This window comes from Pelodiscus sinensis, chromosome 3, assembly GCF_052426305.1.
Source record: "Pelodiscus sinensis isolate ZL-2025 chromosome 3, ASM5242630v1, whole genome shotgun sequence".
Classification (NCBI taxonomy): domain Eukaryota; kingdom Metazoa; phylum Chordata; order Testudines; family Trionychidae; genus Pelodiscus; species Pelodiscus sinensis.
Genome location: NC_143054.1, coordinates 145,310,480 through 145,335,773, shown reverse-complemented (window position 1 = coordinate 145,335,773; position 25,294 = coordinate 145,310,480). Strand labels below are relative to the sequence as shown.

General features: G+C 44.2%; 1 protein-coding gene across 2 annotated transcripts in view; it reads left to right on the top strand.

Annotated features, from left to right (window-relative positions):
- KCNK5 (potassium two pore domain channel subfamily K member 5) overlaps positions 1-4,831 on the top strand; it is a 72,835-nt gene extending 68,004 nt beyond the window's left edge. For both annotated transcript variants that reach the window (XM_006126540.5, XM_089777420.1), the window contains exon 5: positions 314-4,831. In XM_006126540.5, the coding sequence (XP_006126602.2) occupies positions 314-1,134 (821 nt within the window). In that variant the 3' untranslated portion in view covers positions 1,135-4,831. The remainder of the gene's footprint in view (positions 1-313) is intronic.
- Positions 4,832-25,294: the final 20,463 nt, after the last annotated feature.

Below are 25,294 nucleotides of genomic sequence, written 5' to 3'. Positions count from 1 at the left end.
GGCTTGTCCAAATCCACCCAGTAGAGTTTGAAACAGAATGATTCCTGGCTTAGACTTGGATAATTAAATTGTTCTTTCTCCCTAACCCATTTAAAAACATTGGGTTTTGTATAGAAAAATGATTTATATAGAGTAACTAATTCTAGGAGAGTTTAAATACAGACCTCCCCATGTTTTCAGTTTCAACTTTGTTCTTGGTGTGAAAATGGTGTTTTGAAAACACTTCAAGATTCTTTATTGGATTTTACATCATATCCAGACAAAAACTTCCTTCAGCTTTATATATACTTGTTTTGTTTTGCCTTCTTTACAGGCGTAAACCCGAATGCAAACTACCATGCCCTTTACAGATATTTTGTGGAATTGTGGATCTATCTGGGCTTAGCTTGGCTTTCACTCTTTGTCAATTGGAAGGTCAGCATGTTTGTGGAAGTCCACAAAGCAATCAAGAAAAGGAGGAAAAAAAGAAAAGAGTCCTTTGGAAACCACTCTCCCTCTAAAAAGTCTCTCCAGATGGGCAGCTCCAAGGATGTGAACATCTTCAGCTTCCTTTCCAAGAAGGAAGAAACTTACAATGATCTCATCAAGCAGATTGGAAAGAAGGCTTTGAAGACAAGCAATGAGAAAATGAGTAAAGCAGAAAATGCCAAACCAAATATCCAGCATGCCAACAAGGATGCCCAGGTGATATACACAAAGAGGAAATCCTTTGATTTTGACAAGGTGTCCCTGGGACTTAGAAATGGCCATGTCATGAGGCACCTAAATGACAAATGCACTGGAGAGAGTCATCTGGAGGACACCATGTTTGTAAACCAGCTAGACCGGATCAGCGAGGAAGAAGGGGAAACTTGGGACTCCAGGGATAACCGACCCCTGATCTTAGAAAGTGCCAATATAACTTTTGTAAATGAGGAAGAAGACGATGAGGAAGATCTTTCAGATGATGAGGAAACTTCAAAGTCCTCCATGGATGACAATCTTGCAGAGGAACCTGAGACTCCCAAAAAACTGGTGAAATTCCCATCCTCTGATGAATCTACCTGTACGAGTAACGAGTCAGAGATTTCAGTGCCTTATGAACAACTAATGAATGTGTACAACACAGTAAACAATGTAACAGCTGCAACATGAACCAGCACATGTTTTAGCAATGGTTTTTTGAAGGTGATTAATACTGTCTGTTCAGAACTTACGCAGAAGGAAGGCAAATGTATTAGCACCTTCTCTTTCTAACACCAAACCAAAAACCTCTTATGTCTTAATGTCATCAAAAGTTATTTGCTTTTGGAGTCCAATCAATCAGCTTTGCTTGTCTGTGTTAGACCAGTTACAAGATGACAATTCAAAGCTTAACGCATCTTCCTTCCTCTTGGGACTCTAGTTCTTTGAAGTGGGAGGAAATGACTAAAGTTGTTACACTGGGCCTATTTTTTTGTGCTTTTTATGGGAGAATTCATTTGTTGTGAAACTATCCAGTTGCAGACAAATTGGTTTAGGCATATAAACCATGGTAGATTACTGAACTAGGTGTTCACCTCTGGAAAGGTGGATACAAGTCCTGTGTGGATCACAAGTGAAAATAAATTTGGGGTCTTATTCCAGCTACCCATTGCCAACTTGCTATCGCTAGATGTGGCATAATTGGTAGCGTCTCTCTAATAGAAGTTTGGGACTAGAATAGTAGGATGTACTTAAGGTCAGAGTTGAGGTGCATTGGCAACAGTAAGTAAAGAAGCATCAAAGTGCTATCATGGTGTTTGTCTGGATTATGCCAATGCTATTAGTAAATGGTGAGCAGTAAATTTATGAACAAAAGTATTAAACTAAAAACACCAAAGAAACTGGTTTAGAGAGAGCCTGTTTAGCAAACAAAAACCTACCTGGGACAAAATCATCCTTAGGGGCATGAAAAGCACTTGTGGTTAAAGTTCACTGTGTCCAGTAGCCAAGAACTGTACAAGGCCTGCTTGATCAACATAGAGGAGCACAAAAGATATGACAGACTTTTTACATTGCAAGTGTCCTTCTACGGTCCATAGTCTAAAGAAAATACTTGAATACACTTTGTCTGTAGAGATGAAGTTTTAGTTTCTCTCTCCTTTTTAACAAAATCACCTTTTTTTAGTAGTTGATCCTGTCTCCATGTTTCAATGCCTGTCGAATGGACCTGAAGAGCTGCTACAGAAACCTGTACAATATGACCAGTATCTCTGTTTTAGATATCCTTGCTGTATCTCCCCAATTTAGTACTTCAGATTAGATTTAGAGTTGAGATCGTTTTAAAAACAGTCGCGTTTTGCTTATGGTATTTTTAAAAGCATGATCCATGTGGGTATTCAGTTAGATATCCTGTTGACAAGAAGTTCTGAAGCCACCTACTGTAAAACCAGGAATGTCTGTATTGATTGCGCTTTGGAAATTGGTATTATGTTCATGAACGTATAACCTGATTGTAACAAAGGGCAAGATCCTGCTCTGTTTAAAAAATGTTGAGGGGAAAAGTAGAATTAACTGAATTGGTTTCAGCAGTTATTCCACCTTTACAGTGTCATAGTGGAAGAGGGAATCTAGCTCAAAGCATAATTTCATACTTTTACTGCTTTTTGGAGTCTTGATGAGTAGATACATCAGATTTGCAATAGACAAGAACAAGTGAGTGTTTGTACTAGGATGGTTTTGATGAATTATAATAGGTCATTTTTTCACAGCCTTTTATGACTCCAGCCCTTCAGGTATGCCTCCTTGTGTAGAGAGTCATGGATAACAGGTATATCTTAGTGCCACTGAGGGTTTTTTCTAACCATAAGAAATGAGGCAGGGCCCCATTTATGGAGGTGTGACTTTACTGTAGCAGGTCTTATAGTCTCATTTTAAAAAAATGCACATCACTTGGAAAAAAAAAAAACACTCCAAAAACTGTTCTTGTTCTCCAGCTTGTCTTCCATTGTTGACACCAAAATCAAAAGCTCTAGTGACAGTTACCTGCGGGTTAAGGTAGGGGAGAAAGGCACACCAAAGAGATAACGAAAGTAAGTCTAGCTGCTCGGTATTCTATGTTAAATAGAGAAGAGAAGCAGCCAAAATGTGGTCTGTAGAGTTTTAGAATATGGTTCTTTAATACAGGAATTACATGACCCAGACACTTTGCTTGGCTACTCTGACTGACTGAGATAGAATGTTGTACCTTGGAATTTATAACCTCCATATCCAAATGCATCTGTTTTTAGAGATGTAGAGGGACATAATCTGTTCCATGTTATCAAATTAGTTGCAGCCTTCTGCCATGCTGCTGACATGGCTCTTGTTTGGACTTTCCTGACCTACAGTATAAAAGTCTACAGTATAAACACCATGGATTTTCAGATACTGATTAACTTTCCTGGAACTAAATGCAGATTTTTTTTTTTTTTTTTTGAGACAAACACACCTGATAGTATTGTGCTCAAGACAGCCCACCCATGTGCCTTACCGTAAAGCTATTGAGCAAAATTCACCTCTTTGCAGTGGGCCAGCACAAGGGCTGTGCACCAATTAAATCCTGCTTTGCATCCACAGATTAAGTAGAATTGAATTGGTATATTGCAGAGGGCCCACACAAAAGCAAAGAGGTGATTTTTGTTTCCCTAAGTATTCTTCAGATCCTAGTGCCATCTCAGAATTGCTTGAGTTCTAAGCCAGCCAGCTGTCTCTGTCATCCGTGTTTTAGCAAAGTAATAGTCTGGGGCCAAAACTAGCATTGTCTCCTTGCCCTTTGAGCCACGTGTAGTGAACCAGACGTGTGCCCGATGTTTTAGCTCTTGATCATAAAAGTGCCTCTAGCTAGTATCAATTCCCAGATGCTGCTTGGGGAAAATTTTGTATAATGTGAAGTAGTTCAAAGAAACTTAAGTTTACGATTTACCACCATTTAGAATTTGACTGGGGTTTGTGAACCGAGGCTGTGCTTTGTTCTTCAGTAATTTCAGTTTTATAAATGGGATTATGTGGTCAGCTGCTAACTTTAATAAAAACATGAATGGCAGATATAGATGTATGTAGAGGGGAAGTCCTTCCAGCTGACTAATAACTGTTAACCTACTTCTAGCCATCTCTGGGCCATTAAATTTGAATGTGGTTTCCCCTTTCATGCCTGATTACCATTTGCCAAGATGATCTAAGGCTGTAAAAGACATTGGCAGTCACAACAGGGTCTTGTGATGAAGACTACATCCAAATTATAAAGACAAGGCAGACTCATCTTCCACTTAGCTCTCGATCAGTGTTATTCCCTTTGTCTTACGCCAGTTAGGGTGACTAAAAGGGTTTCAGTGGTGTCTGTTTTGTGGCAGGCAGACTAATAAATCTGATACATTGGTACAAAACTGCTGAGTAATAGACAAAATGAGCACGGGTTCTTCCAATGCTGGGGTTTTGTGTGAATCTGTTGCTGCCAATGAATGTCATAAACTTAAAACCAGTGCTTACTGACCTTGTTATCCTACATAAGATCTGACTCTTCTTCATTTGATTTCAGTGGTACATATAAAAATATACCACCATTCTCAGTAAAATAGGAATTTAAAAAACACAGAAGCCCTAATGCCCTTAATAGGAGCTTGAGAGCTCTATCTTTTCTATATTCTTCTTGCCTTCTAGGCTTCAGTCTACTAAGAGACCCTAAGGTCTGTGCAGCCCCGGTGATCTCATTTCTGTCACTCCGTCACATGAACACGTCTGTTTGTTCTTTGTGTGTTTGGTGATTGTCACTGGAATCACAATGTATGTAAATATTGGATAACTCTGTCAAATGTAATTTATTTTAATATTTTGCAATAAAACGTGAATTGTGTAGGTTTCCTTCATTCATAATTGGGTGGGGAGAGAAGGGAGCAGAAGAGGGATCAAGGAACTGAGTCTTATTTCTGTGACCCCATACCATTGCAAGTTAAATACACTGTACTTTGAGGGAGCAAAGTTTGTCAAAGACATGTTGGACCAGAACCCAGCATTTGGAAGGTTAGCCAAAATGACATTTTATACACATGTATGCTTGTGTACCTATATCCGTGCTCTAAATCCTTCGTTCCACAATGTCTAAGTGGGAGGCAGATAAAAAATAATCGAATTAAAACTAGGAACAATCCTCAGTTGACCATTGAAAGAGCTAGAATACTGAAGAGCACTTTGTCTCCAGCAGTTTAATATATGGAGCACCAGAAGCTCCCATAAAGATCAGCGGGAGATGGGGGGTGATAAACACTTACTGCACAGGTACCCAAGTCTGAATATGGCCTAATATCTTGTATATGTTCCAATGGCGCACTCTAGCTATTTAATATCTAGCAGTTGATGACAGAAAGTACGAAGCCAGGCACAGGGGATTCGTGGCAGCATTCAAGAGATTCACTGCCTCTCTCCCCGCCCCACTCTGCCCCTGCATGATCCCATCCAATGTCAGTTACTAACTGGGGTGCTCCCTCTTGTCCTCTCCTTGTCCCTCAAGGTGGTCCTCCCTGGCCCCTGCAGGCACCAGTTGCCTATGAGGTTGGGACACTGTTCAGCAGTGACTTACAGGGTAAGTTCTACCTTTTGCAATCTGACATAAGTATCTGTAATATCTGGTACTTTTCTTTTAGTGCTCTCACCTAAGGGCCCTAACCGGCCTTGAGCTTCGAAGTTTGGGAAAGTGCTCTGGTCAGCTTTTATGTGGTGGCATCCCTGCTGCTATGAGGTAGTGCTGTCTATTAGTTAGAGCCAGCCAGTTTCTGTTTGATTGTTGCTGACTCATCATATCTCTTTGAGCAAGTCACTTCACCTTAGTGTGTACACTCCAGTAGAACATGGATGATACATAGTGCTGTGAGATCCTTGACTGAAAGGTTACTATGCAAGTACAGGGTTTATTAGATTTTGCCCCTCTTACAAACAGAGAATGACATGCTGAGCCAGGGTCTGGATGATGGAGCTGATCCTATGTACAATGCCTGGACTCTGGAATGACTGAGGAATTCGATTTTGTGGTTATATATATAAGTAATGAAATTAGCCCTGCCCACAATACACAGCACTGCTAGGTGTCCTGTATCACCTGTGCAACACCCACGGACGGCCCTCTCACAGCTGCCTGCATTTTATTGGGGTTCTCTGGTGTGCCATCCATCTAGCTGAGGGGTGAGCAGGCACCAGACTGACTGGGGGTCATCCAGCTGCGTCTCGGCCGGGAGGGAACAGCTGGGAGGAGATGGTTGCAGTCCGGTGGCTCAAGGTGAGCCAGTACTGACCCCAAGCTCTGCTTGCTTTCCTCTCACAAGCTGCTAGCCTCCTGGGAGAGGAGCTGGGGTTCTTGGAGTTGTGATGAGGAGCAGGCATCCTGTCTGTCTGTCTCTGCTGTTCCCGTTCTTGTTTGGCTTTGAGAAAGAAGAGGTGGTTGCTGCTGTGACTCACTGAGGACAGATTACAGGAGGGTACACAATGAAAGAAAGGGAATGTGATATTGTCTAGCCTAATGGTGAAAATCATGAGCCAGACAAGACTTTAAAAAATGGGGTTGGGTTTGTCTTCTCAGTTTCTAATCATGTGTGCGCCCCCTCCTCCCCCGCCCCAGTCCATGCCCTGTCTGTCAAGTGTTGCCAACTCTCCGAAAGATATTGAGGTAAGACGGTGGGGCTCCCCCAGTGCAGAATCTCTCTTATACCTGCTTATTCCCCTGCCCAGCACTTAATTCTGCCTCCTACCCCCACATTCATCCTGCCCACTTCTCCTACTGCTCCTGCACCTCTCTATTTCTGTTGTGCTTCTAAGAGGCACACAGGATATTTTTCCAGGGAAAAGGCAACATGCCACATTTATTGTGAATACAGTAGAAAAGCAGTTAGCATCTGCTTCAGAAAGACAAACCTGCGTGGATGCACACACAGGTCTTGCAGATGATGCAGTTACCAGTCGGTCGTGTCCCAAATCAGTCTTGCTGGCTGAGAGACGAGCTCAGGGTTCCTCTGAGGACTGAACCCAGAGTTTTACTGACCACAGCTCCCTGTCTTATACATGTAAGTACCCATTTGGGTCTATGGGTATTGCAGTGCCATGGTGCAATCATCCATCCTTAAATGGTGTTAATCTGTGTTTCCCGCAGTTATCCTTTGATGCCTGTGGTCAGGCTTTCTTAGCTCTTGTTTGTCTCTCACCTTCGGGAGTGGCTGCCTGTCTCCAGGGCTCAATTCTTCTGCTCATTTCTTCAGCCCTCCTCCTGCCTCAGGCATGCAGGGTGTTCTCTCTTCATCTTCAAGTCTGGACCTTCCTGATAAATTTCACACACATTCTCCACTCCCACCAACCAGTGTGCAGACATACATAGTTACTGGAAGACACAACTTAGTTCGCAATTCAGCCCTGAGGCACAACTCCATTAGTTATGCTAACAGACAGTACAGCCTTCCAATAAACATTAATCAGGAGAGAGAGGGTGAAATAGAAGCAGGCGGAACTTATAAGCAAGTCTTTATGCATCACACTTATGTTCTTATAACCAATACTAAAATATACAGTTTGGCTACACTCCTCCTGCACTTCTGGGGTGGTTTAGCCCCTGCCCCTTTTTCCCAGGTTGGGGGAACTTCAGGGAAGTCCCCGCGGCCCCTTCCCTGGATTGGTTTTGCAGGGAGAACAGAGAGAGGAGCTACCTGTTTCAGGAAGGGGAGCTACCCTGAACAACTGGGCTGTTTCCTCTTAGGGTTACTATCCAGCCTGGTATTCCATGATTATGCCTCTTTATTTGAGCCTCAGCCCTCTGGGGTAGAGTTTCAAATACAAGGAAATGTCGAGTGTGTTTGTCAAGCAGAGGCTGCAGCTCAGAAAGAGCTCTGATTAGTCTGCGCCCAGATTGGTCTCTCCCCTGCATTGGCAGGAGGCCTAGTTCTATGCAATCCCTGGCTGCTTGACTCCTCCAGCTCCCAGCCCTGGGGAGAGGGCCCCGCAGGATGGCCCTGGCTGATGGCTGTCACTGTTCCCTGGGCTGGCCGTGACAGGGAGTGACACTGCCCCTACCGCCAGTGAGGAGTCCTGCCGTGGGTCCTCCTCTCCTTCAGTGCCACGGTCTGCTCCCCTTTCCGCTCTGCTCCTGAGGCGAGACCAGGGCAGTAGAGAACAGGGATGTAAAATCTCATTGAATTAGCTAACCGGTTAAACACAATGTGTAACCGATTAAATGAGGTAGGCTGGGGAGGAGGGACTTGCTCCAGCTGTGTGTGTGGGGGGGCTGCTTCAGCTGCCTGGAGTGACTTCCCCCCAACCTGTGGCAGGCCCCACTGGGCTGGAGCACACCCCCCCCCCCCCCACACACACACACAGCAGGCAGGGAGCTGTTCCATCCCCAACCAGTTAACCAAAACCAGTAAACCTCGTCTATTACCAGTTAACCATTCACATGTCTACTAGAGAAGCCAACCAGCCAGCAGGGGGAACCCCCTCTTTCCAGCCAGGGCTCAAATGTTCCACAGGCCTGGCACTTTCGGTGTCCTCGCTAGATTGGCTCCATTCAGCCCTGGCTGAAGTTGCCACAGTCTCCTGAATATTGGTGACACTGTAAATGAGGGGAGCATTCTCTCCCCCCCCCCAACACATTTGCTCCTATGACGTGGAGCTTGAGGAGCTCCCCAACCCTTGCAACCAAGAATACAGAGAGACAGAAAGGAAGAGTCCAAATCCATTCCTGTCAACATTTCTAGCTGGGAAGGCAGCAGAGGTCCTGCCACCCTATGGTTGGCAGGCTGGGGGGAGGGGAGAGGAGTTGCCCAGCAAGCACACCCCTCACTGCAGCAGCTCTGATTCTGCAGGACTGGCTGGGCTCAGCTCCCAGCTCAAGGCATTGCAACCTGGCACACAGCATATGCAGTTTTGGCGAGATGGCACAGAGCCACTGAGTATAGCCAGCTCTCCAGTACAGAAGCCACCTCAACAAGTACAGAGCATTTTGTGGATCAAAGCAGGACCATGCCATGGGACTGCTGGGAAGTCTGCCCTCCCTCTTCCTGGTGTACATCTCCTGATGTTGAGATTAGGTTTTCAGCCCCTGCTTTCCCCAGGAGTCCTTTGGGTAGTTTTTTCCAGGGTGACTAGATTCAATTATTACATGTGGACCCTGCACTGCCTGGGATATTTCATGTATTAAGGGGAATATTATTTAGTTTCTATGTTGTCAGATGCCAGCCTGCCCATGGCATCTGGCATCATTTCTGCTTACGCATGTGCAGGCATGTTCCAGCAGAACAGAGGTTGTCTTTATAACATTGCTCAATTAGGACATCATTCCGCCCATTCTTGCACTTAACTCTCAACAAAATCAAGCCAAAAGAAGAAGCCTCTGAGGGAGGAGAGAGAGGAATAGAAGTCTACTAAAGGGTGGCAAGGTGCACGTGGATATAGAATCATAGAACAGTAAAAACTGGAGGAGACCTCAAGAGGTCATCAAGAACAGTCCCCTGCCCTCATGGCAGGACCAAGCATCGCCATCCCTGATAGATGTCTGTCTTACCTGCTCTTAAATATCTCCAGAAATGGAGATTCCACAACTTGGGCAACTTATCCCAGTGTTTAGCCACCCTTACAGGAAGTTTTTCCTAATGTCCAACCTACACACCTCTTGCTGCAATTTAAGCCTCTTGCTTCTTATCCTATCCTTAGAGGCCAAGGAGAACAATTTTTTCTACCTCATCCTTGACACTCTTTTAGATATGTGAAAACTGTTATCATGTCCCCTTTCAGTCTTCTCTTTTCTAAACTAAACAAGCCCAATTCTTTCAGTCTTCCTTCATAGTCATGTTCTCTAGATCTTTAATCATCTTTATTGCTCTTCTCTGGACCTTTTCCAATTTTTCAGACCTGAACACAATACTCCAACTACAGCCTAATCAGTGCAGAGTAGAGCAGAAGAATGACTTCTCTTATCTTGCTCACAACACTCCTGTTAATGCAGCCCAGAATCACGTTTGCTTTCTTTACAACAGTGTCTCATTGTTGACTCATATTTAGCTTGTGGTCCACTATCACCCCTAGATGCCTTTCTGCAGTACTCCTTCCTAGATAGTCACTTCCCATTCTGTATGTGTGAAACGGATTGTTCCTTTCTAAGTGGAGCACTTTGCATTTGTTCTTATTAAACTTCATCCTGTTTACCTCAGACCCTTTCTCTAGTTTGTCCATATCACTTCGAATTACGACCCCATCCTCCAAAGCACTTGCAACTCTTCCCAGCTTGGTATTGTATGCAAACTTAATAAGCGTACTCTCTATGCCATCATCTAAATCATTGATGAAGATTTTGAAAAGAACCCATCCCAAAACAGACTCTGCAGAACCCCACTCGTTATGTCCTTCTCTCTGAGAACAGTTATCCATCCAGTTATGCAACCACCTTATAATAGCCCCATCTATGTTGTATTTCCCTTCTTTATTGATAAGAAGTTCGTGCAAGACTGTATCAAATGCCTTACTAAAGTCTAAGGTATACCATGTCCACTGCTTCTCCCTTAGCCACAAGACTTGTTAGCTTATCAAAGAAAGCTATCAGATTGGTTTGACATGATTTGTTCTTTACAAATCCATGCTGGCCTTTGCCTATCACCTTATCTTCCAGGTGTTTGCAGATGAATTCCTTAATTATTTGCTCCATTATCCTTCCTGACACAGAAGTTAAACTGACTCGTCTGTAGTTTCCTGGTTTGTTCTTATTTCCCTTTTTACAGATGGGCACTGTTTTCCCTTTTCCAGTCTTCTGGAATCTCTCCCGACTTCCATTATTTTTCAAAGATGATAACTAAAGGCTCAGATACCTCTATCAGCTCCTTGAGTATCCTAGGATGCATTTAATCAGGTCCTGGTGACTTGCAGGCATCTAACTTTTCTAAGTAATTTTTAACTTTAACTTCTAAATCTACCTCATTCCCACTAGCATTCACTGTGTTAGGCATCCCATCATCATTCATCTTTTTGACAAAGAAACAAAACTAAGTCATTAAGCACCTCCTGCCATTTCCAAGTTTCCTGTTACTGTTTCTCTCTCTTCACTCAGTAGTAGGCCTACCCTGTCCTTGGTCGTCTTCTTGCTTGTACAATATATGTAGAATGTCTTCTTGTTATCCTTCATGTCTCTAGCTAGATTGAGCTTGTTTTTGTGCCTTTGCCTTTCTAGTCTTGCCCCTGGATACTTGTGGTGTTTCCTAATATTCATCCTTTGTAATTTCACCTACTTTCCACTTTTTATAATTCCTTTTTGATTTTTAGATCATGCAAGATTGCCTGATTAAGCCAAGATGGTCTCTTATCATACTTTCTATTTTTCTTGCACAGTGGTATAGTTTGCTTTTGGGCCCTTATAATAATATCCCTTTGAAAAAAGGCCAACTCTCTTCAGTTGTTTTGCCTCTTTGTCTTGCTTCCAATGAAACCTTACCCACAAGCTGAGTTTACTAAAATCTGCCTTCCTGAAATCCATTGTCTCTATTTTGCTGTTTACCCAAAAGGAAGAATGGGCACACAAAAAGAATTCAAAGAGATACCATCTCCCAGAAACAGACCTTGAAAACAAGCTAGGCTAGAAATGCTTTCTATGATGTCCACATTCCCATATTGAGCTATTACTTATGGACAGAATCCTTCTGACATGCAGGATAGTGGGTGAACACATTTTATGTTCTGATGATGTAAGGTATCCAGTGGGGTCAAACAAGATATAAGACTTTAGGTATGACAATCTTCAAAAACTGGTATTTATTAGAGATGATAAAACAAAAAGTTGACTGAAACTGTAAAAGTTTGTCTGGAAAAGAAAAAAGTAGTTTTTGACACTGGCATTATCATGTGAAAACACTGATGAAATATTGAAAACATTGATGAAATATTGAAATATTTTAATTTTCTTCCTGGAAAGGTCAATAATTGTTTGGAGTAACTGTAGGTATGAACATTCAAAACTTTTTTAAAATTTTTGAATTGACATTTTGAAGTGAAACATATTTTGGTTTAAAATGCTTTTATTTATAAATGTTTTAAAATTTCTCACAGGATTTTTGTTTTACAAAGAAAATTCAGATGCTAAAAAGAGAGAAACACTTATCCCAACTACACATCCTATCCATGCACAGTATGGCTGTGTCTAGACTGGCAAGTTTTTCCGCAAAATCATATGATTTTGCGGAAAAACTTGCCAGTTGTCTACACTGGCCACTTGAATTTCCGGAAAAGCACTGCCGATCTCATATAAGATCGTCAGTGCTTTTCCGGAAATAATATGCTGCTCCCGTTTGGGCAACAGTCTTTTTCCAAAAGACTTTTGCCCAAAAGGGCCAGTGTAAACAGCACAGTAGTGTTTTCCGCAAAAAAGCCCTGATCGCGAAAATGGCGATCGGGGCTTTTTTGCGGAAAACCGCGTCTAGATTGGCCACAGACGCTTTTCCGCAGAAAGTGCTTTTGCGGAAAAGCATCCTGCCAATCTAGATGTGCTTTTCCGAAAATGCTTTTAATGGAAAAGTTTTCCGTTAAAAGCATTTTCGGAAAGTGTAGACATAGCCTATGTATAAAAAAAGATGTATGGCCAAAAGTGTGAAGGAAATCAATTTGTTCCCTAGCATGCAGGCCTGTAGGAAAAGCTTCATAAAAACTAGAAAGCAGCTATAAAACAAGTAGAGACTACCTAATAAAGCTTCCTCTTTGCCTTCCTGCATGTGGCTGGCTGTATTTTTACTGCCAGAAATGAATGCTGTATTTCTCAGTTTGGTCTTCACTCCCACACCCTGTGAAGCAAGGGTGATAAAGGTTTCATTTACAATGCCAAGGTTGTTCTGCATGCGGGCTGCATGGGAAGAACTGTTGCTTATCTGCTCTATGCTGACAATCAGTGGAAAAGTAGGGGCGCAGCTCAAGGCATGAACTACCTCTTCCAATAGTTTTCTACTTTCAGGCTGGGCCTGCTGCCAGCTCCATCACTGGCACAGCGGGAAAAGAAGGCAAAATTAGTAAGGAAATGTATGTGATTTTCAATGTCTGACTAAAATGGGAAATTAATGAAAAACTAGCAGTAAGCAATATGCTGTGGGCATTTTTATTGGGGACCATTGCCTATTGTACTAATTTTATAGCCACCTGCTATCGCACAGTGATATGGTGGTTTACGCCAAAGAAAATCAGAAGTGTTCATAAAAGAGGGCTCTGATGAAACGAAGAAGCAGCAATTCGTGAGAGACCTGCTTGTCTTGTCCTGTGGTTTCCTAAAGAAAGGGGGAAGTCCCATCCTTTGAGTCATAGAAGAAACAAACAAAAAAAAAACACCTTAAACTTGACTAATAAATACACCATGGCAAACAGTTCAGTAGTGGCTGGTTGATCACAGGTTCTCAAAGCACATACCATTCCATGCTTGATGGCCATGTGGGTCTGCCTCTTCTTTCACCCTAGTTACCTTGCCTGCCTGCCTGTAGAAACAAGCAGTTAAAGAGAGAGCTTATCCAGGGATGTTGTAACCAGTAGGATAAGAGAGACAGCCCAGGAAGAGACGCCTCCTTGTGAAGTTTCTTGAGGAAGCAGAAAGGAGTGATGAACAGGAAAGTAATTCCTAAGACTGGAGACTGCTTTCCTTTCTTGTGCTGTGTGCTCCGGAGCCACAGAAAGAAAGCTTTTCTATAGCCAGGATGGGGAAGGGGATTAAGAGTGGTTATGTGCATGAAAAAGGAGATCTCACATGAAACTGTCTACAGAATTAAGCTACTATAAACCCAGCATCACACAACATCATGGGAGATTTAAAGAATGCTGAGTCCTGAGCTGAGGAAAGGTGGAAATACTGCTAAACAGAGGCAGAACAGGAAAAGCATCAACAGGGCTTGGTCCATGGACAGAATCGGGACCGGGAAGGGGAACAGCTAGAGGCAGCCAATCGTGGAGGGGAGTACACAATTCTGGAACCAGGGTCAGCAGATTCAACAAATGACGCAACAATGTCTTGTTCTTATGGGCCCTGGAACACACCTCTCCTTGGTGGCCAGAACTCATGGATGGTTCAGTGTCTTTCTTGCGTATGGAGAAGGATTTACTGCCATTCTTATGCTCAGAATCATCCTTCTGTGGTTCATGGCTAGGCCCTGGCATATAGTCAATAATGCTGGTACTGGCAAAACAGGACTGGAGTTCTGTGATAGCAGGTGCACTCTTGGACTACATCTATAGTGCATCCCTCTTGTGCAAAAGCCCATGCAAATGAAGTGCAGCTTAGCATATTGCTCTGCTTCATTTGCATAATTAATTGGGGCCGTTTTTGCACAAGAGACTTTTGCGCAAAAAGGAGCCGTCTAAACAGCTCTTGCGCAAGAGCTGTTCTTCCTGAAAAAATGAGGAAGAATGGCTCTTGCACAGGCGGTGGAGTTTGTGCAAAAAGGAGATGTCTACATGGCTCCTTTTTGCGCAAAAGCCTCTTGCACGACAACGGCCCCTAATTAACTATGCAAATGGAGTGTGGCAATATGATAATCCACACTTATTTGAATAGGCTTTTGCGCAAGAGGGATACAGTGTAGACAGCCCTGGTCTGCTCAGGCCAATGTCCAGCCGGGTTCCTGGGGACAAGATGCTGCAGCCAAATGGGGGCTGGGCTCTGATTGGGGCCTTCTTGGCCAGGCTGCCTCGGTAGGAGCCCAAGCTGGGCCGCCATGGCTGGGCTTTTGCAGCAGTTGCAGGGCTGCCATGGCTGGGCCGCAGGGTCTCCCCCAGGAGCATGGCAGCTGAGGACAGATGGCGACTGTCAGATGTGGGCTGGAGCCAGGCCACTGTGACCAGATGGAGGCGTCTGCTGCCACCAGCCCCTATCCAGCGTGGAGTGTGCATGTGTTCCCTCCAGCATGCCCTCAGCCCTCTTTTTAAACGAGCAGAGTCCCTCCCACCAGCGCTTGCCGGAGTGCAACCAGGTCTTAGTGGGTGCACCGCCTTCCTTTCACCACTGGCTAACAGCAAAATAGACACACAAAGATCATCTTGACATGAGTAATTGCGCTTTTAAAAATGTCAAATTCATTTTAATTTTAAAAGTTGCATGTATTTTGGGACTGACAGAAGTTCCATACTGAGCCATACATTGCCGACCCCTGAGCTAAAGATTCCTAAGAATTACACCCTGGATCTGTCCTGGCAGATATTTTGTCATCTTCAGGAATCCTAGCCGATAACTCTTTTGTGTATATATGTGTTCTTGTTTTAACCTGTAAATCTTTTCCTTAGCTCGCAAACCATTCATTTAGAACAGGAATGGCTACAGGTGTTGTGGCAAGGCTCCATTAATGGAGATTAAGGGGGGCCCTCCTGAGTTTAGACCCCTGGATTTCATACTTGAGGCTGCTTATACCCCATGTCCTAACTCCAAAGGCAGTCCTTAACTGCAACAGAGATTGAGCTGCTTGCAGCTTTGCCTTTGGGTCAGGGAGTTTATTATAAAAAGAGGGAGGCAGGGTGATTTAAGAATAACCAAAGGCTGGTTATTCAGGTAATTCAAGGATCATTACATCATTATGAAAACATTGCTGGGTACTCCACTTAAAAGACTGGGGAGAGGGAGAAAGTGTAGGAATGAGTGTTGTGCTGCACTTGGACCACTGCTGTTAAATTTCTCATTAATGTTCTTGAAAAAGGGCTAAAAAGTGACTAATCCAATGCTGGCTGCAAAGCGTTACAAAAGGGATCTCATAAAACTGGGAAATGGAGCAACACAAGGGCAGATGGAATTCAGTGTTGATAAGCGCAAAGTAACACACATGGAAAATATAATCCCACCTAAAGATTCAAAAAATGATGGGGTCTAAAATAGCTGTTACCACTTAAGAAAGAGATCTTGGAATGTGTGTGGATAGTTCCCTGAAAACATCTGCTCAGTGTGCAATGGTGGTCTAAAAACTAAAAAGCGAACAGCATGTTGGGAATCATTAAGGAAGGAATAGATAAGACAAAATACCATATTGCCTCTACATAAAGTCATTGTACGCCCATATCTTGAATACTGTATGCAGATCTGCTCACCCCATCTAAAATAAATAAATAAATAAATTTAACTTAGAAAAGGTACAGAAAGAGCAACAGAAATGAATAGGGGATAAGGAACAGCTTCCATATGAGAAGAAGTTAACAACACTGACTTTTGGGCTTGGAAAAGCAATGACTAAAGCATGGAGGGACATGTTAGAAGTCTAGAAAATCATGAATGGTGTAGGGAAAATAGAATTAGGAAATGTTATTCATTCCCTCACTAACATAACAGAAGAAGCTGACCCAACTGAATTTATAGGCAGCAGATTTAAAACAAACAAAATAGGCAATGGGATGGATCATGATGAAAATGATTCTGTTTTGTTTATTCCTTCTGAAGCACCCGACATTGGCCACTGTTGGAAGACAGGATACAGGGCTAGAAGGACCATTGGTCTGACCCATTCTGGCCATTCTGATGTTATTTTATAGAACTGAAATGAATGTGCCCCTTTGCTGTAACCCACTAGACCCCACTCTTCTTCCAGAGCTGAGAGCGAGCCCAAGAGTCCTGGCAATGTGTCTCTCTCTCTCTGCCCAAAGAGTTAGTAACAAAGAAAGAATATACATTCAAATTTTAAGGCTAACTAGTGTTCCTTAAGTGATTTGCCTCAAGGTGTCAGAATAAGTTAGTGTTAGAGCTGAGTGGGTCTAATATTTATTTAATTTTCTTTCTTTTATATAGGAATTAGATACAGTGCTCTTATCAGCTAACTATTAAGTTAGCTGCCAAAAAAGTAGATGTTTCCAGTGCCTTTGTAGCCCCTGGATAGAGATGGTCTGTATAGGTTGTATAGGTTGGAGGGCAGATGGGGTCGCCCCTCCCTCCCCCAATTTGATGCTTGGCTTCTACTGAGCATGCTCAGTAACACTGCTGAAGCCTCTGTCCTCAGTCCACCCCCTCATGCTCTCATTCTCTTCTCTCCCCTCCCTCCCACATCACGGCATGCACAAGTCATCCCCCAAATCTGAAATGGCACCCATGTATGGTGGTGCTTTTATCTGAGAGATCATAAGATTCAAATTGATTTGGAGTAAGTGACTGGTCTCTGGGGACTGGAAGCAACTTGGAATGTTGTGTGATTTTTTTGGTAGAAGTGACCAGTTAGCACAAAGTCCGGCTTGCCAACATAGACTAGAGATGCTAAGAGGACTTTCGTGCTTGATGAGACTGTCAGAGTGATTCAGGAGTTTGCTTGTTACTGGCTTAGGGAAATCTAATGATAGAATTTACCACCAATGCAAGGTGTCTGCCCTGTGGCACTAATGGTCATGAGTCATTCCAGGCAGCTAACACTGCCTACCCCTAAAAACGGCCCAGGCATGAGGAACATTATTTTCTATCTCAAAATACTTGATCTGTTTAAATAGAGGGGGAAATGGATTACATCTCAAAATTTGCTTCTTTTTTTAAATAAATGGTTGCCTTCTGACCCAATATGTGACCTTGTGAATTCATACAGCGTATGGTCTTGGAAATATTTGTGGGTAAGTCTACACTTGCACCCTAGTTCAAACTAGGGATGCGAATGTAGGCATTTGAAATAGTCAATGAAGCGGGGTTAATTTGTTGAGAAGTAACTTTAGTTGTAACCAAGGGGTTTGGTTTGAATTAACACATCTCGGCGCACACTTTCACTTTCAAAACAGCTGTTGATCGGAGTAACGCGTCGGTGAGATCATGCTAATGGAACGTGGGATATTTAAATCCCTGCTGCATTGACTATTTTGAATGCCTACATTTGCATCCCTAGTTCGAACTAAGGTGCAAGTGTAGATATACGGAGAGATAAACTTATCTTCCCTTGGGCCAAAGAAGCTTTTCTGGAGAGGGGAAGGGAGGAAAAGACTCAGAGACTGCCATAATTTATTTATTTAAGTGTTAATTCTTTCAAAAACAACAAGACCTAGGACTAAGAGGTCAGTGACAGCTCCCAAAAACTATTACGTTCAGACTTTATGCAGTAAACACCCAGGCTGTTCTTTAAAAAGGGGTGTTATTTCTGTCCACTTCCCTGTCTTTCTCTTTGTTCCCCTTTCCTGTTCATCCTAATTACTCTTTTCTCTGCTGTGCTGCATTATCCTATTTTATAACAATTCCCATGGTCATGCAAGTATGTCATGCTAGTCAAAACACAGTGTAGAGTAGTCATGGTGGGCTGAAGATATAAGGGAAACAACCTGGTGAGATAATATCTTTTCTTGGACCCACTCATGTTGATGAGAGGGACATGCTTGCCACCAGAGCTCTCTCAGCAAAATGCTCTGGACTGTTTAGCACAAGTAATTAGGTCCTGGTTTAGACCAGGAAGTTATTTCAAAATAACTTCCCTTATTTTGGAATACTAAGCAGAGTGTCCAGGCTACCATGCCTGTTATTTCGAAATAACGGGCTGGATAGTTCAAAATCTGCACTCCTGCTTTCCTTGGGGAATAGGCTTATTTCAAAATAGTTATTTCAGGAGTTATTATTTCAGATTTAGTTATTTTGGAATAATGTCCTAGTTTAGACATGCCCTAGTGCATATCAGGAGGGACTAATCAAGGTGGAGTGGCCCGTTAGCACGTCTGCCATCCTTAGGCTAACAGGGAGGGTTAGAGGTTTACAGATCGTTGTGTCCTGCTAACTTCCTCTTTCAATCTTGTCTCTGTCAGAATCAGAAGTTGCCCAGCCCAGCTTGTCTCTGGTAGCTGTTCCCATGCAGTCCGTTATGGCCACCCCCCATTGTGCATTGACAGGAGAGCCAACCCTTGAGTCTCCTTTTCTAAAAGGGCCTTACTGTTTGTTCAGAGGCTACTTGCTGTAAGCAATATTGGGCCCGTGCTACAGTTCTGGGCTTCTTCCCATCAAGGATACTGGTGCGTGAACACTTTATTTTATCCAATGTGGATTTGTTTCTGGGGTCACATGAGAGAGCATGGACATATTCTAAATATTTGGACCCTTTGCACATTGGTCCAGGAACTGGATTATGGACACATCTAATCCATTGCCAGTGGATCTGGTGTTCCGTTAAGAGTTGTTCCTGTTTTGAGTGAGTTGCAGCTGCTTCTTTTTCAGCCCCACTTGTCCCACCTCTTCCCGCTGTAGTCCCTTTATAACACTGTACCCGAGTGCCTCCCTGCCTCTCTTTCACCATGCTCCCCCTTCCCATGTTAGCCCTCAAGCTGAGAGTCCCCACCCGTATAAAACACAGCTCCCGTCTGCAATATGGATGAGCGCTCCCTCTCCTTTAGGAATCCTTCCGAAGCTCTGGAAAGGAGTAACTGAACTACTTTGTATTCAGCTCTGCTGGCACGACTGTGTTTGTAGGGTGAATGCGATTTAAACTGGTGTCTGCCACTAAATTGTCACCTACACAAACAAACCTTTGGCTCCAAATCAGCAGTTCAACAAAGGAAAAGAAAATGAACAGAGCAAAATGTGCCTGCATATTCACTGAAGACATGGTGACCTAGCGAGTGAAAACAAAGAGAAAGGATGCGAGTCAGAAACAGCCAGCGCAACCCAGGCAGTTTTAGTGGGAGCTTTTATGCTATGAAATATTTCTGGTAGCATTCTGTAAAATGCTTGAAAATCGTACCCATGTTTCCTCTCCATATTGCATTTATTCCCAATAAATCCAAGGTGGCAGAATCTTCAGAGATCCCCTGGATTGATATCAGGAATTGTTTGGGGTTTGTGCTACACAAGACTCTCAATTTAATCCTCAGGGTGTCGGTAAGCCCCCATTCCTGTGCGGAATGTCTCTGCTAACCAAACTTCTCCAACTAAGGCTGAATTGTTTGCTCTTTGTCAAGGATATACCTTCCTGTTGCAGGGAAATCAGTACCATTAAAGTTCTTTGAATTTGGAAGGAGATTCCAATGGGCTAGCTGGAATGAGGTGTAACAGGTAATTCAAACTAAGGACTTAGTTCGAATTACCGTTTAACGGCCACGTGTAGCCGCGGACAGTTAGTCCGGACTAGTGGCATTTAAAAATGGCGACCGGACGGGAACATGTGAATAAAGCCCGGGATATTTAAATCCCGGGCTTCATTTGCAAGTTCGAATGCCTACATTAGCCTTCCTAGTTCGAACTAGGGGGCTAGTGTAAACATACCCACACAAATCCATGGGCCCAGATTTAATGCATCCGAGGGTACTGTGGGAGTTGGCAAATGTCATTGCAGAGCCTTTGGCCATTATCTTTGAAAACTCATGGAGATCGGGAGAGATCCCAAATGACTGGAAAAAGACAAATGTAGTGCCCATCTTTTAAAAAGGGAAGAAGGACAATCTGGGAAAATGAAGACCAGTCAGCCTTACCTCAGTCCCTGGAAAAATCATGGAGGGGATCCTCAAGGTATCCATTTTGAAGCACTTGCAAGAGGGGAAAGTGATCAGGAATAGTCAACATGGATTCACGAAGGGCTAGTCGTGCCTGACCAATCTGATTAGCTTCTATGATGAGGTAACTGGCTCTGTGGATATGGGAAAGTCAGTGGATGTGATATACCTCGACTTTAGCAAAGCTTTTGATACGGTCTCCCACAATATTCTTGCCAGCAAGTTAAGAGAGTATGGATTGGATAAATGGACTGTAAGATGGATAGAAAGCTGGCCAGACTGTCAGGCCCAACTGATAGTGATCAATGGCTCAATGTCAGGTTGGTAGTCAGTTTCCAGTGGAGTACCCCAAGGATCTGATCTTTATTAATGACCTGGATAAGGGGATGGATTGTACCCTCAGCAAGTTCTCAGATGACACTAAATGAGGGGGAGGGGTAGATACGCTGGAGGGCAGGGATAGGGTCCAGAGTGACCTGGACAGATTAGAGAACTGGGACAAGAGAAATCTGATGAGGTTCAAAAAGGACAAGAGTAGAGTCCTGCACTTGGGATGGAAGAATCCCAAGCATTCTTATAGCGTGGGGAATGAATGGCTAAGTAGCAGTTCTGCTGAAAAGGACCTGGGGATTACAGTGGATGAGAAGCTGGATATGAGTTAACAGTGTGCCCTTGTAGCCAAGAAGGCTAATGGCATATTAGGGTGGATTAGGAGGAGCATTGCCAGCGGATCCAGAGGGCGACTGAAATGATAAGGGGGCTGGAGCGCATGACCTATGAGGAGAGACTGGGGTTATGTCTACACAGTAAAGTTATTTCAGAATAACAGCTGTTATTTCGAAATAACTTTACCAGCATCTACACAGCCAAACCGCTATTTTGAAATTAAATCAAAATAGTGGAGGGCTTATTTCAAAATTGGTAAACCTTATTCCATGAGGAATAGCACCAATTTTGAAATCGCTATTTTAAAATAAGTGCTGTGTAGACGCTTATTTCTAAATAGGGGGCCTCCGGTCCTTCCCAGGGTACCCTGGTGGCCACTCTGGGAACAACCAAGAAAACTCCTCTCCCTCCCCCCTCCCTGGAGCCCTTAAAGGGATAGACTCTGGCCATAGTGCCTGTGCCAGCTCCAAGCCTGCCAGCCCAGAGCCAGCAGTCATTGCATCTGACCCAGTAGGTCCAGCATGAGCCAGGCAGACAGTGCCAACCAGCTCTACATCGCTCCCCAAGACCAGTCTGCCTGCTCCCAGGAGCCTGCCAGGGGCCGGAAAAGGCAGGCGCCTGCTTGGTCCAGTGCAGAGATTGGGGCCTAATTTAGGTTTGGGGGGATGCCTCCAATGTCCATGATCTCCGCACTAAACAGAGGAATGTAATCCTCTACAGATGGATGTCTGCCAGCCTGGCCACCAAAGGCCACATGTGAACCCAGGAGCAGGTTCACATGAAGATAAAGGCGCTGCGGCAGGTGTAGGCCAGGTCCACAGGGGGCAGCTCCCAACTAGGGGCAGATCCAAACCCCTGCCCCTATTTTGATGCCATGGACTGCATCCTGGGGGGCAGGATGGTCCATGCCCCCCCGGGTGGTCATTGACCCTGGGGCAGAGCTTGCTGCCTCCTGCTGCTCCAGCCCCTGCTGCCTCCCCAGCTACTGCTCCTCCTCCCACTCCTTCTCCCCCTCCTGCTTCTTCCTCCCCACACCCCCAGAGATGCCGAGGCCCCCACACCTGTGGTGCTGGAAGACAATTGGGCTGACGAGACCCCCCAACCTTGAGCCCTGAGCTTCTCCTCTCCCTTCCTCCCCTTGCATCTCCTTGCCATCTCCCTCCTCCCAGGTTTCCCTCTCCCACCTTCTTTTCCCAGTCTCACCTCAGTTTCATTCTCCCCCACCCCAGTTTTGTTCAATAAAGAAGCTTTGTTGTAATGAACACATTTGTCTTTTATAGTACAGCAGGAAGGGGGGTTAGGGAGGGGTAAATGGAAAGACCTGAGGGAGGAATGAGGCCTAAGCTCCCAGTGGGGCACACCAAAGAGACTGTTACTGCCTGCAGAACGTGCTCCCAGGCTCGCAGCAACACATCCAGGAGAAGCACCAGAGTGCCCAGGGGCAGCTCCGGCTCCATGCCACAGAGTGCTGTGGTGTCCTGAGTGAGGGCAACCAGAGCACGCAGAGAAAAAAATGCTTTGCTGTCCCTCAGCGAGGTAGGCAAGCAAGCAGGGAAACCTTAGAACTGGCTATCCGGGGAGGGAGAGGAGGAGGCAGCCTTTAAGTACAGGTCTCAGATAGTCTCAGGCAGCAACCACACAAGGTAGCTCCTGGACTGATGCCCTGCCAGAACCAGTCCGAGCCAGCCTTAAATGCGATTCAGCGTCCTATCAGTGTGGACGCGCTATTTTGAAATAGCAAAACATTATTCCGAAATGCGTTTTGTGTCTATACGTGTAATAACTATTTCGAAATAAGATACTTTGAAATAACACTGTAGTGTGGACATACCCTGAGGGATTTGGGTTTGTTTAGTCTGTAGAATGTCGCGAGAATCACAGGTCCGATGATAAATACCCAAGGGGGGAAGGACAGAACCAGGTGGACAGTTTTATCAAATAAAAAATATTTATTTATGACAATGGTGAATTTATAGTATTTATTCTAAGATTTTTAATAGACCGTGTTAATAATGAATTTACAGTATTTATTATATTTATTCTATGATTTCTAGTTAAACGTGTCAGAGATATAAGGATGGGAACGGCGCTACACTAATTAAATAACAGTGATAACTACAAACTCTATGTACTACCCAAAACAACTACAACACTACGCTTATACAACAAGAAAAAATCAAATCATACATACCAACTTACACAGCACACGGAACATTTCACAGATATTGGTTCGATTATGAAGGCCTTGGTTATGCCCGAGAGTCGGGGGAGGTGGCTGGTCGGTTGATCAGGCCGGCAGCGCTTTGAAGTATACGAGAAGGCACACGCACAGTGGTACATGTGTTGCGAAGACCTCTTAGAGCGAACTGTGCGATGGGTATTTATCCCCAAATCTGCACATCGCTTTCCCATGCTTGCATATGACCATATATGGCCCAATGGTCACCAAGTGGGGGGTCTGTATCCCAGGGGTTGGGCCAAAACTGTGCAGGTTTCATGCGACCAGGTAAGCCCCACAGTTCTCACGCCAAGGTGACAGGTGGGAGAGTCTGAGGCTATTTTTCCCTTTTCACACCTTCCCTTTTTCTAAAGGCAATGGTATGCAGGAAGGGAGCGGCCGGTTTCTCCCAAGGAGTACTGCAGCCCACTATAGCAAGAGCGGCCTGGCCAAACTTTTTTACTGGGGGAGCAGTTTCTTTTCTCTAACATGCCCCCGTGGCCATGGCCGCATCTGGGAAGACCTAGACTTCCACCTCCTCGTCCGTCTCCGCTTCCTCAAAGGCGAGCAGCCCCTCTTGTTCGGGCGTGGAGATAGGTAGGGCGGAGATGCAGTTCGTGAAGTTTTTTAAGATGCCGCAAACCAAGCACAGCACAAAGCTAACAGCCAGCAATATGACACAAAGGGACCAGAAAAACTGTCTTAATGCCCCAAGGCCAAATATGGAAGGGACCCAGCTGAATATGTTCTCCCACCAAGAAAGACTCTCTGGCCTTCTTAGCAACCTCCTCGATATCATCCTTGATTAGCTCCAGTGATGGTTTTTCTACCACCTCTGTTGGCAGGTTTTTCCAATAGGTGTAATTATTTTTAAGCATTTCCTAGTAGGTAAATTTAATTTTTCTAACAGACGTTTATTTTAATTGCCATTTCCTGGTCTTGTTAGAAATCAGAAATAATTGGTTCCTGTCCTCATTCTTATAATAATAATTTTCCATTTCTGGCTGCCCGGAGCCTGCAGGTGTCAGGGCACCATAACAAGGAGGAACTAAAAACAGAACTCGTCAAAACAAAGCGGCACGGTGAATACAGATACTAGATCGGGAATAAGAAACCCCTAACACTCCAACCCTCACTCCACCAACATTCAATGCGGATTGCCTGGGTTCTTGAAATAAAATAAGATGTCTTATGCCCAGATCTGAGAGAGAGCTGTGAGATCCTGTTGTGTCACTTTTATGTTCATTAACATACATGTAGGCAATTATGAAGTTTCTACTCAGTATATTTCCATCTGACTAAGACTAGATCCCATGTTTAAGTGCTCATGGCTCTGTCAATATGCACTTGCATAATCAGCTTTAGCATAACCATATAGTTTATGTAAGCACTCTGCTGTTAGGCCGTTCATCCACACTGGTGCTGTATCTGACTGAGATAAGCAATACAGCTATCTGGGTGCATCTCCTGAGATTCATAATGCTACTATTCACAGTGTCACACTCTGGTCATATTCCTAAAGTGTTGTGGAGCAACTTGTCTGCCCACTGGGGGTCCTGAGAGGACATTTCCTGGTAGGACTCAGGCGATGTGGTGGTATATCAAAGGTATGGTTTGTGCTTGCCCTGGTAACTCAGACCAAGAGCTGTGGCCTTTTATGGAGGTGATGGGTTTTTTATATTTGTGTGTGTGTGCCTTCAGAGATGCTTCTGCCAAGAAATAGTGGAAAGCACTTCAGAGGCTGACTGAAGAAGCTGGAGGCACAACAATAAGAGCTGGGGACCATATGTGCATGGAGGCATGGACTGAGCAGATGCAGTGTCCCATGGCAGGTGTCCCCGATGCAGACCTCTTCTGAACCAGAATGAGCAGGACTCCATTGGGATGGAAACATTGGATACTCAGCTGTGTGGCCAGAACATTGGATAAGAAAAACCATTCTCTTGGAAGCTGTGTAAGGAATTTTCCCCAGCCCTTGAGCGCAGAACTTCCAGATGCAAAAGTGACAGCCAATAATGATCCATTATTGATGGGACTCAT